Consider the following 26,318-nt stretch of genomic DNA (forward strand, 5'->3'; position numbering starts at 1 on the left):
CAATCTCGACTTGTCAAATTAGGCCACAAAAACACAAAAATCGCGGGAACGCGAGAATGCGACATTTCATTTTCTCGCGATCTCGTGACCAAAGTCCACAGGGGTTTCTGTCCTACACCCGTCTGGGGATACCGAATGTCGATGGGTTGACCATTACCCTTCTACTTGCAGGACATTCTACTGGACAGATTGGGGTAAAGAGCCCCGGATTGAGCGGGCATCCATGGATGGGTCAGACCGCACCAAGTTTGTCATACTGGACAAGAACTCCTGGCCGAATGGTCTCGCAGTGGACGGAAAGAGTAGGTCCTAAGGAACAACATTTACATAGACTGAACTTGTAAACCTCATATTCCTTGAAGGGGACGTTGTAGAATGGAATACTTCTTTAGGAACCTATCTTTATGAATACTGAAATATACCCTGACCAAAAACGGACACACGTACCCCAGATAGGCAACTAACTGTACATGGAGCAGAACGCGACTACACCACAAGGCACGACATCAGATCCTTTGCAGCCTTGTTGTCTAGTCTTCCTGACAGGTTTCGCTCAATGATAAAATGGACCCGACCAGTCGTGTTAAGAATACATTGCCAAGGTATGGCACTTTCGAGTATTCCGGTTCAGGTTCGGTTACATTATGGATGAAGTTACCTTAGGGACATATCTGCTGTATTCCACACAACACGGATCCATTAAATGAGTGAGTTAAAATTTTGCATCGCGTCGGCAGTATTGCAGCCATATTGCGATGGAAACAAGTGAATTATCATGAAATACCTGTCGACTACGAACAGTGAAACAGTAAGGTAAGTGTCCCAGTTAAAGTATAAAACAAACCAGACTTATAAGGAAACTCTCAGTATGATCACGTATGGTATAGAGATAACGTTATGTATGATGCAAAAGACTTTCTGACAAAAATTCCACCTCCACTATTTACAACTGAGATGAATCTTCTGATGGACACTGCCTAACTTTGCAACAGGTCGACGCCTGTTTTGGGTGGACGCACAGTTTAACACAGTGTCCATGATCTTCCTGAATGGCACCGGACAACGCGTTATGCTTAAAGAGGACGTGGCACACTATTTCGGAATCGCCATCATGGGCGACTACCTTTACCTCACAGACTGGAAGAAAACGTGAGTAGTCTCCCCTGTCATTGACCAACCTGCACCAACTAGTGACTATTTAATTCTATTTCCAGTTGTCCTGTCTAATAGTTAGCGAACTAATTACAACTGTTTACTAACAACTCCGAACTTACAGTTACATATCCCGGATGCACAAGGACGGCGGTGCTTTGGAGGAGTTTGGCACAGATTCCTTCACCAAACTGTACGGCATCTATGGCTTCAACAGGACGGAGGTTGTCCTAGGTGAGACTCCTGGCAACATGCCAACTTTCAAACTTTAAGTGGTTAGCGAGAGGTTACCATGTGTGTACAGTGGTGGTTAGCGAGAGGTTACTATGTGTGTACTATGGTGGTTTGCGAGAGGTTACTACGTGTGTAGTGGGGTGGTTAGCGAGAGGGTGCTATGTGTGTACAGTGGGGGTTAGCGAGAGGTTACTATCTGTGTACTGTGGTGGTTTGCGAGAGGTTACTGCGTGTGTAGTTTGGTGGTTAGCGAGAGGTTACTATGTGTGTACTGTGGTGGTTAGCTAGAGGTTACTATGTGTGTACTGTGGTGGTTAGCGAGAGGTTACTATGTTTGAATTGTGGTCGTTGGCGAGATGTAACAATGTATATACTCAAACGCAAAGGAAACGCAAGTAAAGTCATGTCAAAAAATGCACAAAATAGTAATTTGTGAAAGGAAATGTATACAAACATAAAGAGACGCTTTGAAGAAGCTGAAGTTACTATTTACATTATTCATTTGAACATGTCGCAGGAAATCACATGCAAAACTGCGTGCATTTCTCCACCTGGCCATCCTTTATCATGAATAGCCAATGAATATGTATCACTTTCCAATCTGTACAGCATGACGTAAATGGCCACTAGATCTAGCTACTAGATGACTATAAAGACGCTATGGTGTGTATTCATGACAGGCAACAGTGTGTGTGTCTTCAAAGAGTGCCAGCAGCTGTGTCTGCCCCGCCCACATAACATGTTCACGTGTGCCTGCATGGAAGGCTTTCGTCTTAATGATGACCGAAGGACCTGCATTCGAGGTAATATCAGTCTGACTTTATTACTATTATCATATCAAAACAACACTATAAGCACAACACCCTGAGGGGTATTAGTGAAAATAATACAATTGTATTGTATTTTTAATTTCCGAAAACAACAACTTTTGGTTTAACTTTTCGTGAACACCTGGTATCATCACTATTTGATAGTGATTCATAAACACATACTCATGATATAGTCGGAATCGTAAATCGATGAATATGGCAAGGGTTTTGTAACTTTTATCTATTATTATAATATGATGTAATTTTGGCTTATTTTAGATACCTCGAGCTGCACATTGTTAACATGTATGTTATATTCCCCCTCTGCACAGAAACGACGCCAGCACCTACTACAACACGGCTCACGACCACACCGACATCTTCGCCAAACGCCGTCACAACTACAACTACAGTTAGAACTTCATCGTCCATACACACAACGTTGATGTCTTCGCCATCTTCTGTGACGAGTTTATCATCATCGCCAACACCCAAATCTCCAGTTACAAGTGTGATACCAACGGCGTCTCCAGGTCTCTCTCCATCAACCCACACGACATCTACATCACTGAGCTCTAGCACAGGTACTTTAGCACGCGATGAATTAGCTGTATCGCTTAGGATTACATAGGTTAAAGTAGAGATCCTCTCGTGGACACTGATATCTTCACGATGAAGTGTGATGGACCGCGCACAACATGCCACAGATTTAAACATGAGATCATAAGTGTCTCAGGTATGGTGGCCGAGAGGGGACATCGCTTTTTCGCTTTCTCGCACTATCGGTTTCTCGCTCTCTCGCTTTATCGCTTTCTCGCTTTCTCGCTTTCTCGCGGTAAACTATATCCCCTCTCGGTCACTTCAGGAGCCGCATGTGTTATCTGTTTCAAATGGGAGGGAATGTTGAACTTTTCTCACAAATTACGTAAAACATAATTTAACTGTACAGCCGTATGTGATTTTAAAACAATCCACAGATTTCGGCGTAAAATGTAATTGATTGATTTATGGCCCTATTTAGTTTTATGTGACCATCACGCATGGCAGATCATTGCCATACGCTCTAAATAAATCAGGTTAAAATATAAATATAATCTTTGCAAAAGAAGTTAAGAAGACTACGGTTAGTTAGTCATGGCTGATTGTATTGCAAAATACAATCTTATAATTGGGGGTGTTCTATAACTTGTTTTCAGTAGTATATGATGTTACAGTGTGTCATACTGTTGTCCGTAAATATTCTTTTGGAAATTTGATTTCTATTGTATTGTATTGTATTTCAACTTGTATTGTGTCTCTTGTCTTGTGCAAATATACAAGTATATGTACTTGCATATAGTAATTTGATAAACACCTCTGTGGGGGAGTGAGAATAGTCTTACGTCGCTTTTAACAATAATTCAGCAATATCACGGCGGGGGACACCAGAAATGGGCTTCACACATTGTACCCATGTGGGGAATGGAACTGGGTCTTCGGCGTGACGAGCAAACGCTCTAACCACTAGGTTACCCCACTGCCCCCATCGCTGTGGCGTTACTACAGTTGATATGTGTACTTGTATATTTGTATGTATAGTTTTGTTAAAATTATGTATGTGTGTGTGTGTGTGTGTGTGTGTGTGTGTGTGTGTGTGTGTGTGTGTGTGTGTGTGTGTGTGTGTGTGTGTGTGTGTGTGTGACTCATTGTCTGTGTATATATGTGGTAAGATAGAAAAGAAACGCACAGGAAGTATGTAGTTCATTGAACCTGACTACACAAAATATCCGGTATATAAATTGGATATATGTTATTGGAAAATGTTGGTGGCCTTGTATTCGACAAACGGTGCGTCAAAACGCAGCCATTGTCGGTTTGCAAAAATGTCATGGAGGACAACAGTAAAGCAAAATGCACGTGCAAGTTATAGCATTCGTAACTCGTGATAGTGGCTTTAAAAAGGCAGGTATAAGCCAATACTTTTTCATTCAATTGTCAACATATTTCAAGTGCCGAGACTCAGTTCTGCCGATTGGAACATCGCCATAGGACGTATCAAAAGAGGGGAATCGCAGTTTTCTGTTGCACGCCACTTCAACGTCCACCACAGCACCATTTGCCGCCTTTGTGACCGATACACAGAGTTCAATTCCACTGCAGAGCGTCTGAGAACCGGCCGACCAAGAGTTACCACCCCTGCACAGGATCACTACATTCGACTGTTCCACCTACGTCATCGCAATGGCACAGCTATGGAGACTACAGGACGCATCCCTGGTTTGAGGTGGATATCGGACCAGAGTGTCAGGAACCATCTTCGCGAGGCTGGAATCCGACCAAGAAGACCAGTTATCGTCCCTGTATTGCAACAGATCCATCGACAACGACGCTTGCGTTGGTGCCATACCTTTCACCCTTGGAATTTGAAAAACTGGAGACGAGTGTGGTTTAGCGATGAATCACGATTTCTTCTTCACCGGCGAGTTGGAAGACAACGTGTTTATCGTCGTCGAAATGAGCGTTTTGCCCCACAATGTGTACGTGAATTCGACAATTTCGGTGGCGGTAGTGTCATGGTTTAGTGGGCCATATCCTACACCACGAGATCTGACTTGGTTGTGTTTCAGAGAAATTTGACAGCAAATCGCTACCTTCTTCCAATCATTGACCGCCAGAGGAACAGGACAACACTCAACCGCACACAGCTCGTGTCACGGTAGACTGCCTTCATAATGCCAACATCAATGACTTGCCCTGGCCATCGAGATCTCCATATCTCAACCCAATGGAATACCTCTGGGTTAAACTCGATCGACGTGTACGTCAACGTCAGAACACGCCACAGACACTCCCAAATTTGGCCAACGCGTTACAAGCAGAATGGCGCTGAATTCCGCAGGACAGAATTCGTACGCTTATCCAGTAAGTGCCAAGGAGATGCAGATCCGTGACTGCTTCCCGGGGCGGTCACACGAGATACTGAGTTCAGCGCTATGTGACATGACAATGAACAGTTTTCAATGTCTTCGTACAACGACAACATGTGACTATCGAGCTCCTGTCTACCTGTGCGTTTCTTTTTTTGGGAGAGTGTATTCTATAATCGGATGTCTAGTCTCCCCGTGTAGGAAAGTTAAACTCTATCTTACAAGCACTTTAGCATTAAATTTAATTCCCCGAAGTCGTTTTTTAATAATATTTACAACGCATTTCATATCTATTGTCCGATGAATGAGGTTACCGGTTGATGACGCTCTCAAAAGTCGTATATGTGACTTAAGGTAGAGACACATATCTTATCGATCTGTATTTTGTAAGGGAACCATAACTTTGTTCATGTAAAACTTTTGTCTGCATTATGTACATGTATCTTTATCAATAAACTTGTCATTCCGAAATCGAACAGAAACTCCAAATCTGTTGACCGACAAAATAATTCTTTGGACATTGCAAACAATACTAGTAGTGGCTGATAGTACGAGACAATTATTTGTCAATATATGATCTATATGAAATTCATTGTTTGTTCCAGTTCAATTTATCCTTTAAAGTTTCAGCTTAAGATTGATGGAAGAATTGGGTGGTATTATGAACAAAATGAATAGCGACTATTCTGTTGTAGTCTGTGAATCTTGCTATTTACTACACAACAAGAAAATAAACACATGCGTGTATACAAACTAAACGAGATAGCATTATATATGTATATGTAACATATTTATCTACTTCAAGGTGTTGAAAAAATCTAATTATAAGAGGCAAAATAGCGGTGAGAATTATAGGAATGGGTCACTGAATATCAGCAAAAACCCTTTTAATGTACGGCATTATGGGAAATATCGCTTTCTCGGTCTAAAGCTTTCTCGCTTTCTCTCATGGCTAACCATAGTCATATGAAAGGATCGGGTGTTCTTTAACTTCTTTTGAATAGTATACTCAACAACAAAAGTTCCTGTGACACCAATATTTTAGTTTATTTTTTTCAAACAAGTAAAGTTGTTTTTCAATATTGTAGTACATGTATGGAATCAAGTCACAAAAACGCAACTGCTACAGAAAAGCATGCATTCCATGCAAAAGTTGACTAAGTCTTCTATACAAGCCCCATGCATTTCACTACCCAAGAATGGATATAAAAACATGTGCGTTAACGGGATTCCATATGCATCCCTGCAACAACCACTCAGAAAAACAACAAAATTAGGAAATTATTCAACATTACGAAATGCCACGCCTGTCCGAAAATGAGCGTCTGTGAGCCATTGGTATGCTTGAAGCAGCATCGAGTCAACGTGATGTTGCAAGACAATTTAACGTAAACAGAAACACCAATTTGGTGTTCATGGCAACGTTGGCAACAGACGAATGCAGTCAGAGACCATCCTCGGAGTGGCAGGCCACGCGTAACCAATAACACAAGACAACTGGATTCGAACAACACACCTACGAAATCGATTCCAGCCAGCAACAGTGACTGCAAGAAGCATCCCTGGCCCTCAACGAATATCGTCACAAACCGTACCTCGCCGCCTCAGATGTGCAGGGAATGTCGCCAGAAGACCCGCCAGACGTCCCATTTTGACAGGAAACCACCGTCAAGCACGTCTACGCTTGACGGCCATGCAGTGGGGACAAGTCTCGTTTTCACCTCAGCCACAGCGATGGACGGATTCGAGTGTATCAACGTCGAGGTGAACGTTACGTCAATCATTGTGTCATGGAAGAAGATCGGTTCGGGGGCGGCAGCGTTATGGTTTGGGGTGGGATTTCAGCAAGACAGAGGACCCTTCTGATGGTGGTAGAGGGAAATCTCAATGGACAGCGCTACCGCAACGAGATCATTGGCCCTGTTGTTCTACCGTTTTTGCGTCGTCATGGCCCAGGCATTACCTTACAACATGACAACGCCCGGCCTCATATTGCTCGACTTGTTCAGAATTTTCTGATCTCTCAACAATCGAGCACATGTGGGATGAGATGGATCGGCGCCTTCGACGTCAACCACGTCTTCCACAGACACTCCAGCAACTTCGAAACATGCTTCAGCAGATATGGACAGATATCCCACAGGACATCGTGCGACGTCTGGTCCATTCCATGAGACGAAGATGTGTTGCTTACATCGCAACCAGAGGTGGACACACACGCTATTGATTTGTAAATTGCCATTTTGGCATGTTCATGTGTGTTTGTTTTTTTAGTTTCTAGGTTTGTCAGCACCATACCCGTGCTCGTGGGTTTCATCGAAGTGGTAAACGTCTGAGACCTGCATCACTTCGGGCTTTCCTCCCACATTAAGCTGACACGCCCTGATATAACTGGAATAATGTTAAAAGCGGCGTTAAACCCAACTCACTCACTCACTCACTTATGATCTTTTTAAATGAAATCACGCATTTTCTGAAGTCAGTATGGCAAATTAAACCTTTTGAACACGGACGAAGTCTTTTATCTGTTGCAAACCGAAATTATTTCAGATTTGGTAAAAAACCCAAACTTTGCATTAAATCTTATTCAATGTCACAGGACGCCGTGATATAACTGGAATACTGTTAAAAGCGGCGTTAAACCCAACTCACTCACCCCAATGTCACAGGAACTTTTGTTGTTCAGTATATGTACTGTCAATCTTGAAATTAACTTTAGAATCAATTATAAATGCAAAAAACGAGAGTTGACTTAATTAATTAAACTTTGCATTTATGTCTCAGAAATAACTGTTGATAAGACAGCTTCACTACACACTTTGAATAGAGGAAATACCAACTTGAAAGTAAAACCAAACAACCATCTATTTCCACATACGGTTTATTGAGAACAATATGTCATGCAAACAATAGAAATTACATAATGGACATCCGGTAGTGTTACCATTGCTGGGGTGAGGACTTCCAATTTGATCCCATCAACTCCGCTAACAGAATAAACATTGATATCGATATGAAGTGTTGTTTTGAGGAAGTACACTACTCAGTGCTAATACTCGGTGTTATTTGCCGTTTGGTTTGATTCCTGGACCTGGGGGCGGGGGATCGCATAAAACTCCTAAGTAGGGCCATAAATAAATTAATTACTATTTACGCAGAAATCCGTGGATTGTTAAAAAATCACCTGCGTTTGTACAGTTAAATTATGTTAAGTAGATAGTGAGAAAATTTTAACATACCTTCCATATGTATAATTTGATATGTAATCTCAGCCCTCTTTTATGATTAAAACCCACATCAGCCTCCCCCCACTGAGGTCAGGTTTAACAATTCATTGATGTTGTTTTATATACTTTTTATCGTATAGAAACACATAACACATGCGACCCCCATAGTAGCCAAGAGGGAATATTGCTATACCGCGAGAAAGCGAGAATGCGAGAAAGCGATGTACCCTCTCGGCCACCATACTCACGCCCTCTGAGACTGCGTCTGTTGCCTAGGTGTAGAGCGTCCACCCGGGGAGCGGAGTGCCCGGGGTTCGAACTGCGGCAGCGTCATGCCCCAAAACATTAAAAGCTGGTACTTGTTGTAACCCTGCCTGCCGCTCTGCATTTGAGGGCTAAAACAAGGTCTTGTCGGCTCGGAATCAGTGTACTGTGTCTGAGTGGGGTATTCATGTTAAACTGCGGTATGGTATCTTAGTTCAGACTGGTACAAGCAGCCACATACACTCAAACACGTTAAACCCCATTTCACCACACCTCGGACTCTCTAAAATAATATTGAAAGTATTACAATGCTTAAAAAATCAGTTGGCAAATATATGCAAAATTGTATCACACCTCCACATGTATCCTCGTCTTCGTTAAAGCAGTTCCCTGTATATATTTCAGTGACACCCACGAGTGAGTACTCCACCACGGAGTTTGAGGTTCATGGGGTAGCCCCAGTGAAAACCAGTAAGTCAACACCCATTACCATGTCCTATGTCAGTAGCCACCTTGGCATCCAATAAGTCAACCACCAATACCTATACATATGTCCAACGTCACAAGTCACCACGGCAACTAATTAGTCAACATCCAGTAGTTGTAAACATGTCCTTGGTATCTAGTCACCATGGCAACTAGTACATCCACACTCTCTACCAGTAAGCATGTCTTTTTTTCTGTAGTCACCATGGCAACTATAACATGTAAACATGTCCTTGGTATCAAGTCACCATGGCAACTAGTACGTCAAAACCTTGTACTTGTAAACACGTCCTTGGTCCCAATGGCATCCGATACTTCAACTCTTTATACCTGTATACATGTCCTTGGTCACAAGTCACTATGGCATCCGATACTTCAACTCATTATACCTGTATACATGTCCTTGGTCACAAGTCACTATGGCATCGAATATTTCAACTATGTCTACCTGTATACATGTCCTTGGTCACAAGTCACTATGGCATCCGATACTTCAACTAGGTATACCTGTATACATGTCCTTAGTCACAAGTCACTATGGCATCCGATACTTCAACTCTGTATACCTGTATACATGTCCTTGGTCACAAGTCACTATGGCATCCGATACTTCAACTCTGTATACCTGTATACATGTCCTTTGGTCGCAAGTCACTATGGCATCCGATACTTCAACTCTGTATACCTGTATACATGCCTTTGGTCACAAGTCACTATGGCATCCGATACTTCAACTCTGTATACCTGTATACATGTCCTTGGTCACAAGTCACTATGGCATCCGATACTTCAACTCTGTATACCTGTATACATGTCCTTGGTCGCAAGTCACTATGGCATCCGATACTTCAACTCTGTATACCTGTATACATGTCCTTTGGTCGCAAGTCACTATGGCATCCGATACTTCAACTCTGTATACCTGTATACATGCCTTTGGTCACAAGTCACTATGGCATCCAATACTTCAACTCTGTATACCTGTATACATGTCCTTGGTCACAAGTCACTATGGCATCCGATACTTCAACTCAGTATACCTGTATACATGTCCTTGGTCACAAGTCACTATGGCATCCAGTACTTCAACTCTGTATACCTGTATACATGTCCTTGGTCACAAGTCACTATGGCATCCGATACTTCAACTCATTATACCTGTATACATGCCTTTGGTCACAAGTCACTATGGCATCCGATACTTCAACTCTGTATACCTGTATACATGTCCTTGGTCACAAGTCACTATGGCATCCAATACTTCAACTCTGTATACCTGTATTCATGCCTTTGGTCACAAGTCACTATGGCATCCAATACTTCAACTCTGTATACCTGTATACATGTCCTTGGTCACAAGTCACTATGGCATCCGATACTTCAACTCTGTATACCTGTATACATGTCCTTGGTCACAAGTCACTATGGCGTCCAATACGCCAACTCATTATACCTGTATACATGCCTTTGATCACAAGTCACTATGGCATCCGATACTTCAACTCTGTATACCTGTATACATGTCCTTGGTCACAAGTCACTATGGCATCCGATACTTCAACTCTGTATACCTGTATACATGTCCTTGGTCACAAGTCACTATGGCATCCGATACTTCAACTCATTATACCTGTATACATGTCCTTTGTCACAAGTCACAATGGCTTCCGATACTTCAACTCTGTATACCTGTATACATGTCCTTGGTCACAAGTCACTATGGCGTCCAATACGCCAACTCATTATACCTGTATACATGTCCTTGGTCCACGAGTAACCTTAGCATCACGGCAACTGTTTGCAGCTTCGTCGAGGTTATCCCCTGGAACGGTGGCCGCTGTTGTCATCGTGGTGCTCCTGGCCAGCGTCATAGCACTGGTGGTTGCTGTCATCATGTATCGAAAGTAAGTTGAAACAACTAGTCAGACTAGTGCGTATATATTGTCATAACAAGTATTGAAATTATTCATTTATACAGTAAGGCAGTGACGACTATTGTCACAATACGTGCTGAAACTATACTTTCAAACAGTAAGGCAGAAGTATATATTTTCATCTAAATTCTGAAACTATGCATTCATACAGTAAGGCAGAAGTATATATTGTCATCTAAATGCTGAAACTATACGTTCATACAGTAAGGCTGAAGTATATATTGTCATCTAAATGCTGAAACTATGCATTCATACAGTAAGGCTGAAGTATATATTGTCATCTAAATGCTGAAACTATGCATTCATACAGTAAGGCTGAAGTATATATTGTCATCTAAATGCTGAAATTATACGTTCAAACCGTAAGGCAGAAGTATATATTTTCATCTAAATGCTGAAACTATGCATTCATACAGTAAGGCAGAAGTATATATTGTCATCTAAATGCTGAAACTATACGTTCATACAGTAAGGCTGAAGTATATATTGTCATCTAAATGTTGAAACTATACGTTCATACAGTAAGGCTGAAGTATATATTGTCATCTAAATGCTGAAACTATGCATTCATACAGTAAGGCAGAAGTATATATTGTCATCTAAATGCTGAAACTATACGTTCATACAGTAAGGCTGAAGTATATATTGTCATCTAAATGCTGAAACTATACGTTTATACTGTAAGGCAGAAGTATATAATGTAAGTGACCTTTCCTTACACCTCCCCAAACTAACGTGCTGTCCCCTGCTGTCGACAGACACCGCCACTACAAGATCCCCCACGGCAAGCTCCTGGAAGACGACCCGAAGCGTGTGGACACCTTCTACCGCATCACCTTCCCCGACAACAACAAAGACGAACCGGTCATGATGGATAACGGCATAGAGAATCCCGCCTACGACTGTGTCAGTGACGACGACGGCGACAAAGACGCTTACAACGTACACTGAAGACAGTGATGTAACCGTATCGCGGTGTATCATTAAACATTGTCACATTCCAGTTCATTCCAAGGATTGTTCCAATTGCGTATTTATTGACCGTCACGTGTCATTGCTCGAACTCATTATGGTGAACCGGGATACGTTTTACAAAAACATTGCTGAGACTATTCACCAAGAAAGCAAATGATAAATGATGTGAAAATATTTTAAAACAGTAGAATATTATTTGTTATGGCTAGCAGGCTAACTCAACGTGAGCAGTGTATGCATGCGCGAAATGCAACTTTCACTGCCAGTTACAACATAGGAATTAGCCGATAATGATTACCCACGATTCTAAAAATTCTACAGTTGTTATTATTCTAAAATTGTTGTCACGATTTTACTCCCTGAGCTGTTCAGTAGCTGGCGCTACCAGCTCAGTCACATCACCCCGAGTATATCTCTCTTTGTAGTATGTGTGCACCCGTCATGTAAGAATTACCACTGAACATATGTTAGGTCAAAATACATGTATTGTTTATTTGCCACAATAGTCGTCAACATTTGCCATATAAAGTTTCTTAGCGGTTGGGAGTCTTTCATTTAACATACAAAATATAATGTTCATATAGAAATCCGCCACTTTACATTTCACTTTAAGACATAGTTGTCATGCCATGTTGTCATGGTGATAACTCGAAAATTAAGTAGATGCGACTGTTCACAGAATATCGTTTCCGTTGCAACATTTCAATCGTACTTGTATTCCGGAAACTGCCGAGAGTTATTGATAAGAGTTGTTATCAAGTGATCTGACGTCATAGTGGAGAGATGACTTGCAGATCACTGTTTCTGCATAGTGTTTGATAGATGACCTGCGTTCGCCATGGCATCACCAGGCAATGCTATTTTCGCTCAATGACCTTACACATATTCGTCCATGTCAATATGAGCCCGTGGTTAGTAGTCTTGACAGCAGCGAGGAAAGTCAGGTAGATCTATGAGTGAAGGCTATCAATCAGATGTCAACACGGAACGACAAGGGAACACAATCTGGTGTTAAAAGGCTATCTTGACGTTTCTAAATAAAATGGATGTTTAGCAATAAAAGAATTTCTTTTTCCTGTGTAAAACGTGCCAGGTGTATATAGACACTTACCATTGTCAAAACCTTGCTCATCGTGTTGTCTTTAATGCAAAACAATTAGTAGAGGTCTAAACCTAAATTTGTTTTGAACATGAATGTTCTGTGTTAATGGTATTTCTAGTGATGGTTGGTTCAGTTAATACTGCCCTTTAAACAGTTGTAATAATATATACTTCATTGACCAATAGAGGGATGTTAGTGGCCGGCAGTTGGCCTGCTACATGCACAATGACTCCACTCGGCATGATTATTACATGGACTACCATATACTAGGGAGAGACGAGAAATGAATACGTATCTAACCTAAAACAGTTTTTTGTCATACAATAACTTACCTTAGATTTAGAGAGAATATGACTGAAATAATTATCGCTGGTGGAACCAGAGGCGTGATTCAGGGGGTTAAACCCCCCTGCCCCTTGAAATCCACGAGTTAAAACTACCACCTCCCCACCAAGGTAGAATGAGTTCGTTTGGAAAAACCTAGATCCACCTCTGATTATAAATAATCAATAATAAACACGTATCCAATAAGACTGACACACAAATTCTTTTTTTCACATTTACATTCATCGTATAATTATTCCAAAGGCAAATACATGTACTTCATATTTTTTTATATGTTTCGATTTTCATGACTAAAACATCTTCATCTAAATCCCCTCCCCGTTTTGTATAAAGAAGGTGTATAGAATGTACGTGGTAGTGAGAATTAATCTGTTTGCTCTTCTTTTTTTAAAATGAAACACACAGTTGATTTCAGGGCTTACAGATAGCAATCAACTGTGCATACAGATCATTCTCACCTTCAAGTCTAGTTTACTGAAGATGTCCAAAAAATGTAAAAACGTTCATCCTGTATGTTTTGTGAATAACATGTCTTTCCTGACACATGCAAGGGCTTCAAGTATGCAAGACCATGAAATGAATATGTGCCTTTATGTACACCAAAACTGTACCATATGGTATTGCCTTAACATGTAATCTGATCAATTAGCATGGTCTTTTGCAATTGTAGTACGGCGGTAGTCAGTCAACAATGAATGCTATATTTACTTCGTAAACAAGTACTTTTTGTTTGTCTGCATCTCTCTCATAGACAGAGACGCTAAATCGGACCTTTCTCTTTGACATTTGAAGAAATCACACTTTGTACATTTGTTTGATGAACGAGTACATGTACACCCCTTCGCAACACAATACCCAATTTCGCGTCTTCTATACACCGAAAATTACCTAATTGGCATACAGATTAATGCACTATAAATACAAGAAAATGGCGGGCCTCTCTCCCCTGTGACGTCACAGCTACAGCTCGGCCCCCAAATGGGATATCAGTATTGTTGTTTGTTGCTTTTAAGATAACAATTAAATCACGTATGACTTTTTTGGGTGTAAATATGTACTTTGTATGATTATTTAACATGTTTTAAAAACGTTTTTTTAAATAGATCTCCTTTAAACAGTCGGGCTTACAATCAACTAAGAGTATGAGTAAGTACATTTTCCCGAGGCAAGGGAGGTAACTGACTTTAAAAGTACAGTTTCCACACTTGCAGAACTAGGCTGGAATTTCTGGGCTCGATCGTAGCGCCACCAGTGGCTATTACGAGTTATGTCCTTTCTATGTCCCTCCTATTGACTTATCAGATCCCACCTCTCATATCACTTGCATTTGCTTCAAACAAGATGTCGGCGCCCGGTCAAGACGATCTGATCGATAATCAAATGGGTCTTACTTCGCGAAGTGTATCAAATAACGTGATCATATAGTTTAAAAACATGAAAAGGTTTTGAATACATATTTTGATGCTAAATTGACGGTACATTTGCTTTGCAAATCTGCACGGCAGTTTACGAACCGGATGTCGATTTCGTTACGCGATTTTGATTGGTCTATGCACTCGTTAGTCCAGCCAAAATACAGCTCCAGGCTAGTTCGGCAAGTGTGGAAACTGGACTTTTACAGATAGTAAATCTCTTGCCCCGGGAAGATATATCATTAGATTCCCAAGTCACATCTACAAACTCCTATTGATGGAAAAACAGTGGCTTAATTCCATCAACACATCGCCTTATTTGACTTGTGTGAAACCTCAAATTGACAGGTTAACTGTCGGGGAAGCATGTGCATTGCCGATAGCTACCACTGCAAGGATCACCATGTTACAACACTCTAACTACCACATGACGAGATATGACCAGAAGCCGCAGGAGTGGATCGCCTGTGATCCTGAGGCAGGCAGCCCTTATGTTGAAGAAAGGAGACGAAAGTTTCGTTTGGCCGTGTCCTCTTAGCACTTAGTTTCCTAGTAGACATTCAGACCGTGTCTTCACATGGTACACACACTGTCCACTGATCGGGTTACTAACGTCAATGTATATAGCTGTACGTATAAATGTAATATCTGTCTTTGATAATTATGATAGTAGGGATTGCCCATATATGATGAATATTGTGGCTATGTACAATATATAATCTTTCTCTCTTCTCTCTCTCTCTCTCTCTTCTCTCTCTCTCCATGATATAATTACACGGATATTTAAAACTATTCTTTATGAATGATAAAACAGAAACGATTAACCTGTTTGTCATGATCAGATTGGAATGACGGGTCTTTGGTATCACTACACTTTGTTCATGATCAGAGAAATATCACGACACTTTGTTCATGATCAGAGAAATATCACGACACTTTGTTCATGATCAGAGAAATATCACTACACTTTGTTCATGGTCAGAGAAATATCACTACACTTTGTTCATGATCAGAGGGATATCACTACACTTTGTTCATGATCAGAGAAATATCACTGCACTTTGTTCATGATCAGAGAAATATCACGACACTTTGTCCATGATCAGAGAAATATCACTACACTTCGTTCATGATCAGAGAAATATCACTACACTTTGTTCATGATCAGAGAAATATCACTACACTTTGTTCATGATCAGAGGGATATCACTACACTTTATTCATGATCAGAGAAATATAACTACACTTTGTTCATGATCAGAGGGATATCCCATTTCTTGTTTCTCAACACCAATACATCATTTGATCAAAGATACCATACCCACATTGACGATGTATAGTAGTTAATGAGAAAGGGAGTTTTTTATTGAGTGAAACGACCTTACTTCCTAAGATAGGTATAGTATATCCAAAACATGAACTGTACTGGCGCTTATAGTCAGCACTTATAGAAACATCTACTTGGTTGTATTTTAAAAAATGTAAAAACAATATAATTCGCATAATACACAACTGCCGATGAGTATCTTAGACATCTTATCTTTGAAAATGAATAAATTTGCTTTTTTCGGCACTGATTTACAACATTTTAAACATGGTAGGAGTCATGTAATTGCGAATTCATTTCTTAAACCAGTAGTCATATAACCATTTTTTTTACACGAAATTACCAAGCAACAGATTACTTTTTACAAACTGTTAAAGGAATGAGTGATGGTTAAATAGACATAATTGAATATAACAACAGTTCTTCCAATTTTCAATTCCATAAAAATAAACTAGTTATACTTTCTTTCAGTTTCCTTCAGTTTAGATGTTTAGTCATATCCAAATCAGCACTATGATAATTCCGAATGTAAATATATTAAGATATGTCCTTGCTCGTATGTACCAAAAATGGCCTTTTTTGTTTGTTTTTAGTAACCGTTTGAATAAATGATAAACCAAACTAAACAGTTTGTGTTTTTGTCATAATTGTATGAAATGACACGTTACACCAGATCGAGGTATATCTGATCAGGTAGGTGTTTTCATCGTATCAAAAGTCAATCTGATCAAGAAGGTGCTATCATTGTATCAAACGTCAGCCTGATCAGGTAGGTGTTGTCGTATCAAAAGTCAGCCTGATCAGGTCGGTGTTGTCATTGTATCAAAAGTCAGCCTGATCAGGTAGGTGTTGTCATTGTATCAAAAGTCAGCCTGATCAGGTCGGTGTTGTCATTGTATCAAAAGTCAGCCTGATCAGGTCGGTTTTATCATTGTATCAAACGTCAGCCTGAACAGGTAGGTGTTGTCGTATCAAAAGTCAGCCTGATCAGGTAGGTGTTGTCATTGTATCAAACGTCAGCCTGATCAGGTAGGTGTTGTCATTGTATCAAACGTCAGCCTGAACAGGTAGGTGTTGTCATTGTATCAAACGTCAGCCTGAACAGGTAGGTGTTGTCGTATCAAAAGTCAGCCTGATCAGGTAGGTGTTGTCATTGTATCAAACGTCAGCCTGATCAGGTAGGTGTTGTCATCGTTCCAAACGTCAGCCTGATCAGGTAGGTGTTGTCATTGTATCAAACGTCAGCCTGATCAGGTAGGTGTTGTCGTATCAAAAGTCAGCCTGATCAGGTAGGTGTTGTCATTGTATCAAACGTCAGCCTGATCAGGTAGGTGTTGTCGTATCAAAAGTCAGCCTGATCAGGTAGGTGTTGTCATTGTATCAAACGTCAGCCTGATCAGGTAGGTGTTGTCATCGTTCCAAACGTCAGCCTGATCAGGTCGGTGTTGTCATTGTATCAAAAGTCAGCCTGATCAGGTCGGTGTTGTCATTGTATCAAAAGTCAGCCTGATCAGGTAGGTGTTGTCATTGTATCAAAAGTCAGCCTGAACAGGTAGGTGTTGTCGTATCAAAAGTCAGCCTGATCAGGTAGGTGTTGTCATTGTATCAAACGTCAGCCTGATCAGGTAGGTGTTGTCATTGTATCAAAAGTCAGCCTGATCAGGTCGGTTTTATCATTGTATCAAACGTCAGCCTGAACAGGTAGGTGTTGTCGTATCAAAAGTCAGCCTGATCAGGTAGGTGTTGTCATTGTATCAAACGTCAGCCTGATCAGGTAGGTGTTGTCATTGTATCAAACGTCAGCCTGAACAGGTAGGTGTTGTCATTGTATCAAACGTCAGCCTGATCAGGTAGGTGTTGTCATTGTATCAAACGTCAGCCTGAACAGGTAGGTGTTGTCGTATCAAAAGTCAGCCTGATCAGGTAGGTGTTGTCATTGTATCAAACGTCAGCCTGAACAGGTAGGTGTTGTCGTATCAAAAGTCAGCCTGATCAGGTAGGTGTTATCATCGTATAAAAAGTCAGCCTGATCAGGTCGGTGTTATCATTGTATCAAACGTCAGCCTGATCAGGTAGGTGTTGTCATCGTTCCAAACGTCAGCCTGATCAGGTAGATGTTGTCATCGTAATATGCAAAATCCTGTGTGTCAACAGCCAGTCAGCCTGTGATTCAGCAGGGTCACATGGATGTTATCTTGGCATCAGCCTGTGAATATGGATGTTATCATGGTATCGGCCTGTGAATCATCAGGGTCACATGGATATTATCAAGTTATCGGCCTGTGAATCAGCAGGGTCACATGGATGTTATCATGTTATCGGTCTGTGAATCAGCAGGGTCACATGGATGTTACCATGACATCATCCTGTGAATCAGCAGGGTCATATAAATGTTATCATAGTATCGGCCTGTGAATCAGCAGGGTCATATAAATGTTATCATAGTATCGGCCTGTGAATCAGCAGGGTCATATAAATGTTATCATAGTATCGGTCTGTGAATCAGCAGGGTCATATAAATGTTATCATAGTATCGGCCTGTGAATCAGCAGGGTCATATAAATGTTATCATAGTATCGGTCTGTGAATCAGCAGGGTCATATAAATGTTATCATAGTATCGGCCTGTGAATCAGCAGGGTCATATGGATGTTATCATAGTATCGGCCTGTGAATCAGCAGGGTCATATAAATGTTATCATAGTATCGGCCTGTGAATCAGCAGGGTCATATAAATGTTATCATAGTATCGGTCTGTGAATCAACAGGGTCATATAAATGTTATCATAGTATCGGCCTGTGAATCAGCAGGGTCACATGGATGTTATCATGGCATCAGCCTGTGAATCAGCGGGGTCATATAAATGTTATCATAGTATCGGCCTGTGAATCAGCAGGGTCACATGGATGTTATCATGGCATCAGCCTGTGAATCAGCAGGGTCATATAAATGTTATAATAGTATCGGCCTGTGAATCAGAAGGGTCATATAGATGTTATCAAGCAGTGCATCACAATCATCAAACCAGAATAGTTGATTGGTGTATTTACATGAATTTGTAGGGGGCAAACTCCTCATATGCTTCTGTAGATATGAAACAAACTATACCCACACTATACCCGTCATTATCATCATCGTTTTGTCATTATCACCCTTTACAGCTATTGATAATGCATGTATTTTGTCCTGGGCAATACTTGCACATGTTGTTGACAACACATGGGCAACAGTAGCATGGGTCATATGACATCATATGGCTATCATCAGTTACACATTTCCTGTTGTCTTACGTAAAACTGTGATGTCAGCATTATTGCTTTTTTGACAAATGTAGTGCATGTAACTATACGACGCTCATGTTGTGGCAGTATCAGGACATAGTTATACCATAACCGACTTACTGGTGGGTGTGGCCCGCGTTCGTCACCAGACGCCCCCAGCATAGCACACACCTATGATTAAATCACTGCCTCAGATAGCTGTATTGTTTAAATGGTCGACAAGACTCCGAACTAGCCTTGGGGCTCTGGTTCTAGTGGAGATATAGTGTGACATAGAATTCCCTTGTGCCAGTAATGACAGCCTTCATGACCGGGCCATGACCAAACGATCTCCTGGCCGTCCTGGCCGCGTCATCCCGCACTGCTGGTATCTTCAGCAACCACCAGACGTCACGAAAACCTGACAATTTGCTGCTTTTTAGCAGCAGTTCGAGGCATGTTGTAAACACGGCTCCTTGTGCATGTCATTACTGCGCGCACTTGCTATAACACAACTTGCTGTCAGGAATTCAACACCATACATCATTGTTACAACAAAATAAACACAGGTTACAAGAGAAGATGTTCTAGAATAGAATTCTTGGAATCGTCACAAGGAATAGTGTCAAGACCCTCCCCTGCCCCTCCCACTGCTCCTGCCCCACCCATGTAACTGTATCCCTGCAGGGACAAGGCTATATTTACACCTGTGCTGGGCCCTATAAGAACTGGCCCCTGGCTCGCCTGTAGCACCTGTGTGTACATCTGCCGCCGTCGATTCAGGTAAGATCACAGATCATCATTCGTTTTTATCAGTGTCACATACCATCCTGTATACCGTGTACGTGATATTTCATCACGATATATCATGATATCTCTCGGATAATCGGTTGCAATACATATCCATCAAGGCGCTCTTCTGGATCTGTCATGTTCTTCAATAAGTTCATTTAAGACGCCATGGTGATGGGGCGACATTGATGTTGTAAACATGTCAACAGAGTAATTGCGATTTACAATCCAAGATGAGAAGTATTATTGGAAAGTTTTACATGTTATCTTGGTCTAAGCGTTGTTATGCTGTAGAGGTGCGCTTGGACAACCGATGAAATTGTTCACCCTGCACTGTTGTGATGGCGTAAACACGCTGACAATGGATGGCTCAGCCACCAAACTAGAGCCTGAAACTTTTAACACTATGCGTCAATGAATGTGGCAAACAATCTTTTAAACAAACCGGAGCAGAATTCTTTTTTTTCATGATTATAGAGGACAATATATCATTTTTTTGTTAGAACGTGTTGTTGACACAGACATTCATTAACGCTGCAAGTACGCGAACTGCAACAGTAGTCAGAACAGAACTTTATTTACGCTCAGGCCGGGATCCTCGGCATATGAGGTACAAATTTGCAAACAGTAAATACATAAGATGGCGGGGTGGTTTACATGGAAGATTTTACAGTTTTCATAATGATATTACAGAATGTACAGAGTTTTTAAATAACATTATTTTTTTTACAATTGAAAAGTTCTTTAAATTCAAACATATTTAGGTTTTAGCATATGAAATTGGAACATGCATTTTCCGTTGGTGTTTAAAAAAAGGTCAAAGAAAATATAATGGAATTCATCACCAACATCGCTCATGTCGCAGAGTTTACACGTTCGTTCATTGACAGGGATTTTGTGCCACCCACCTAGTTCAATGGGTAAATGGTGGCATGAGGTTCTAAATAAAGGGACTTTTACAGCCAAAGAGAAAGGGATAACTAATAAATACTTTTCAAGGGAGAGTTCAGCTGTAAATATGCGATATGTGATACCTTTAGAAGAACATGTAATCTCTGCATTCCATGTTTGAGTTGCTTTTTCAGATAATCTTATCGAAATGATTGAGGAACTGCCTGTTGGCTTAACCAATAAAAACTATAGCCTGTTTCATTGAAAATACTTTCCACTTTCCATATTTTATCCATTTTTGACAGCTATTGTTTATACAGACATCATTATATAACATTTGATATAGAATTCTTGATAACTTTTGTTACTAAGATAAGACCTTAGCCCCAAAACATACCATTCGACATTTGATAGAATTATTTATAGGTACGCTTCCAAGTTCTCCATACAACATGTGTAAAAGTGTACTTTCCTTAATGGGAAGAAATTTACGTAAATAGTTAACGTGAACAGTTTCCATTTGTTTACAATTTTCAAAACCCAAGATTTTACAACCATATATTAGAATTGGTTTTCCGGTTGCATCGAAGAGATATAATTGACATTTTATGGAAAGATTAAATCTTCTACTTTTACGTAATACAAAGTACATGGCCTTAGTGACAGATTCACAATTTGCTTTAATAGGAGTTTTGAAAGAGTTTTTATTTGTAAAGTGAATTCCAAGATATTTCTGATGACATATTCGATTGGTGAGCCAATTAATATTATATGTTTACTCTTATCGCCTTTTGCACCACCAAAACTATAATTTTTGTTTTACTAGTATTGATATGCAATCTCCATGTTTTGCATATTTTGTAAATGTTCATGATTAAAAGCTTACAAAACAGTATGAAACAGCATAATGCGAACAAAACAACGGAGAGACCTAACAGACCATTAAGTGACTGAGATTAAATCGAAACACTAGGGCAGTTATGAGATACAAAAACGGTTCCAGGTCATTAGAAACAATGAAAACAATATAAGGAATCATTATTGTAGGATTATATGTGCTTTGTCAAATCATTCTAAAATTGATTTTAGTAAAGATATAATGATGCTATTGGACAAGTAAATGTTGTATCAGACAATTCCAGTCAGTATATGGGCGTGGTTACATGCCCCTCGTTGTATTACAATCAGTATATGGATGTGGTTACACGCCCCTGGTTGTATTACAATCAGTATATGGGTGTGGTTACATGCCCCTGGTTGTATTACAATCAGTATATGGGCGTGGTTACATGCCCCTGGTTGTATTACAATCAGTATATGGGTGTGGTTACATGCCCCTGGTTGTATTACAATCAGTATATGGATGTGGTTACATGCCCCTGGTTGTATTACAATCAGTATATAGGTGTGTGGTTACACGCGCCTCGTTGTATTACAGTCAGATGTGTGGTTATATGCCCCTGGTTGTATTACAATCAGTATATGGATGTGGTTACATGCCCCTCGTTGTATTACAATCAGTATATGGATGTGGTTACACGCCCCTGTTTGTATTACAATCAGTATATGGGTGTGGTTACATGCCCCTGGTTGTATTACAATCAGTATATGGGTGTGGTTACATGCCCCTGGTTGTATTACAATAAGTATATGGGTGTGGTTACATGCCCCTGGTTGTATTACAATCAGTATATGGATGTGGTTACATGCCCCTGGTTGTATTACAATCAGTATATAGGTGTGTGGTTACACGCGCCTCGTTGTATTACAGTCAGATGTGTGGTTATATGCCCCTGGTTGTATTACAATCAGTATATGGATGTGGTTACATGCCCCTCGTTGTATTACAATCAGTGTATAGGTGTGTGGTTACATGCCCCTGGTTGTATTACAATCAGTATATGGGTGTGGTTACACGCCCCTGGTTGTATTACAATCAGTATATGGGTGTGGTTACATGCCCCTCGTTGTATTACAATAAGTATATGGGTGTGGTTACATGCCCCTGGTTGTATTACAATCAGTATATGGATGTGGTTACATGCCCCTCGTTGTATTACAATCAGGATATAGGTGTGTGGTTACACTCCCCTGGTTGTATTACAGTCAGATGTGTGGTTACACGCCCCTGGTTGTATTACAATCAGTATATGGGTGTGGTTACATGCCCCTCGTTGTATTACAATCAGGATATAGGTGTGTGGTTACACTCCCCTGGTTGTATTACAGTCAGATGTGTGGTTACATGCCCCTGGTTGTATTACAGTCAGATGTGTGGTTACACGCCCCTGGTTGTATTACAGTCAGATGTGTGGTTACATGCCCCTAGTTGTATTACAGTCAGATGTGTGGTTACACTCCCCTGGTTGTATTACAGTCAGATGTGTGGTTACATGCCCCTGGTTGTATTACAGTCAGATGTGTGGTTACACGCCCCTGGTTGTATTACAGTCAGATGTGTGGTTACATGCCCCAGGTTGTATTACAGTCAGATGTGTGGTTACATGCCCCTGGTTGTATTACAGTCAGATGTGTGGTTACACGCCCCTGGTTGTATTACAGTCAGATGTGTGGTTACACGCCCTTGGTTGTATTACAGTCAGATGTGTGGTTACACGTTCCACACGCCCTTGGTTGTATCTATCCTATTCCTACATATAGGAGTGAATTGTTCTCTTGTTGCACGGCTACTCGTTAGAAATAAAGTGACGAAATGATCCGCTTCCGGTTCAACTTGAGATACTCACCTTGTTCTCGCCCCGAAGTTTCATTCTTTCTAAAGTGGCACAGCCATAACATCAGAGTTTCATTTTGAAATTAGTGCAGGATAAAATGTGTTCATTAGTTGAAAAGCTAGCTTCCGGTCATTAAGTGTCTTGAACATTCTGAACTAGTTTTACTAAACCCTTAAGTGAATAATGTGACAATGGCAGCACACAGTTTTCAGTTTATTTTGGCAAATGTCACTGGTTAAAATATGGCCCACACATATCTTCAAACGCACTGTGACATTTACATCACAAGTCCTGCAGTTGAAGGCAACTGCTAAAAAACATGGACAACTCAAAAATGTTTTGTCAAAACTACAACCAGTATATTGACATGCATGGCTATTGTATGCATCTGTTTCGTGAAGACGTGGAGTGTCTCTCGGGAGTAGATCCTCCGTCTGGGAGCAGAGTAAACGTTTAACAGTTGCAATGCGCTACCGCCGCCTCCATTAAAATGATCAGCTGATGACCAAAACTAGTCCTGTCCGTAAGTGTTGTTATTACACAATATATAATACAGCTTTATGTTTATAAAACAATGATATCTCCAACGGGTGAGGGGGGCTCAGGTGGCCCAGTCGTCTAAGGCGCCGCGATTCGCTGTGCAGAGTTGCGTCCCTTGGGCACGCCAGAAACCTATGATTGTGGGTTCGAATCCCGGTTCGCCCCGATTATGTTTTTAGGTTTGTCAGCACCATATCCGTGCTCGTGGGTTTCACCGAAGTGGTAAACGTCTGAGACCTGCATCACTTCGGGCTTTCCTCCCACATTAAGCTGAAACTCCGCGATATAACTGTTATACTGTTAAAAGTGGCGTTAAACCCAACTGACTCACTCCAACGGGTGAGTAATAAAGAATAATAACATATATCCTCTGCCGTCATAACGAACACCTGAAACTTCTCTCTTTCAACATTGAGAATATCGCTTATTAACATTCAAATAAACAGAATGCAGAATGGTCAAATTTCAATTTCAAGTTTGTAGAAAGTGAAATATACTTTTTGAGGTTGTTTCTGCTTATTCGTTATGATCCGGGACTGGTAGGAATCAGCGCAACAGTGTTTCTTCAATTAGTTTTGTTTTCAATAAGCTGTGATCTTTGACTGGTGTTGCTGCCCTGAGTGAGAACAGTAACCCTCCGGAGCATTGTTACACATCCGAGTTTGCACACGGGGAATATTGGAGTGACCACCTCCGACATGGACACACTGAAACAATGTCTGGTGTGAGAGAACATGTACATCGAGTTGGTGGAGCTGACACGGGAGTAGTATCACACTCATTAAATAAGTCGCAAATGCATTTACTCCTGGAGTTTCACGTTGGCCGTTGAATGTTTAACCGCGGTGTCGGGTTCTCAGTGTAGTTACCAGCATGGTAGTGTTATCCATATTCACAATAGTAAGTCCGATGTGCAGAACAGTATAAAGTTAATTGAGACACAGTAATGGGGTAGACCGTCCTTTTACAAAATAATGCTAATAATAATTCTAATAATAATGCTGATGATAATAATAATAACAACAACAACAACATATGATAATTATAATCGTTGCTGCTTTGTTGATAGTATCATCATTTGTCACATAAAAAAAGGTTTGTGCTTTGATAACTGCAACTGTAGTACGAAGTGATTCGTGTCAAGTTTGTGTTTCCATAAATATATTGCATATTTTGCAGTTTTTCGTCCAAATAATTTCAAAATGAATATCTGATTAATCTCGTCCGATAGATATAGATAACCATTACAAATTAAGAAATGGTGTGCAGGTTACAAGACATATTTTGTAAGACTTTGCTTAGCATTAAGTCATGTCATCCCGCTACTACCCGCCCTTGGAATCTGCTACCAGATGATGGTAAGCATTCCAGCACGTACGTGGGTTTTAAAAAGGCATTGACTAATTCTGAAAACCTTAGCATTTTGTTCAGCTTAGGTTGTGGGCTGGTCTGGTAACATTAAATAATCGGCTATATGACAATATTCCTAAATGAATTTCAACAAAGCCTATCAGATCCCCTGTATCAACACTAGCATTCTTCAATGAAAGTATCTTCGAAATGTAATTGCATGTACTTTGTTCAGTACAAATCTATGTTGAAAAAAGAATGATATTTAACAAACGATATTCCACATTACATTAAGATATATATTTCAAACTTGTATAATGTCTGTTTAAATGTTGAATTTGCATGAAACACTTACACCACCCATAATGAACGATTTTGTAATTTCTCTTTGTCCAAAAACTTTAGATATATTGAAACTGTGTGATGTTTATATGTGATCAATATGTCACTGTAAAAGAAAGTATATATGACATATTACACTGAATATCCATCTCTAATAAAATTCACACAGCTAATGCAAACAGGTGATAATCTTGTTCTTCATAATCTGGGTTTATACTGAAAAAGCTACAAATTA

The 26,318-nt window shown here is 40.5% G+C and overlaps 1 protein-coding gene and 1 pseudogene across 2 annotated transcripts in view; one reads left to right on the forward strand and one right to left on the reverse strand.

Moving 5' to 3' along the window:
* Window positions 1-12,015, forward strand: part of LOC139447085 (low-density lipoprotein receptor-related protein 4-like) — a 37,302-nt gene extending 25,287 nt beyond the window's left edge. The window contains exons 14-21 of one of the 2 annotated variants that reach the window (XM_071228238.1): window positions 172-302; window positions 993-1,149; window positions 1,277-1,386; window positions 2,067-2,189; window positions 2,528-2,779; window positions 8,998-9,063; window positions 10,883-10,982; window positions 11,771-12,015. In XM_071228238.1, coding sequence (XP_071084339.1) covers window positions 172-302; window positions 993-1,149; window positions 1,277-1,386; window positions 2,067-2,189; window positions 2,528-2,779; window positions 8,998-9,063; window positions 10,883-10,982; window positions 11,771-11,963 — 1,132 coding nt within the window. In that variant the 3' untranslated portion in view covers window positions 11,964-12,015. The remainder of the gene's footprint in view (window positions 1-171; window positions 303-992; window positions 1,150-1,276; window positions 1,387-2,066; window positions 2,190-2,527; window positions 2,780-8,997; window positions 9,064-10,882; window positions 10,983-11,770) is intronic. The other variant, XM_071228239.1, reaches the window with a different exon arrangement.
* An 8,778-nt stretch (window positions 12,016-20,793) lies between these two features.
* LOC139447421 (uncharacterized) lies at window positions 20,794-21,768 on the reverse strand (annotated as a pseudogene).
* Between the last annotated feature and the right edge of the window lie 4,550 nt (window positions 21,769-26,318).

This window comes from Haliotis cracherodii, unplaced genomic scaffold (assembly GCF_022045235.1).
Source record: "Haliotis cracherodii isolate W230 unplaced genomic scaffold, xgHalCrac1.p SCAF_7, whole genome shotgun sequence".
Lineage (NCBI taxonomy): Eukaryota > Metazoa > Mollusca > Gastropoda > Lepetellida > Haliotidae > Haliotis > Haliotis cracherodii.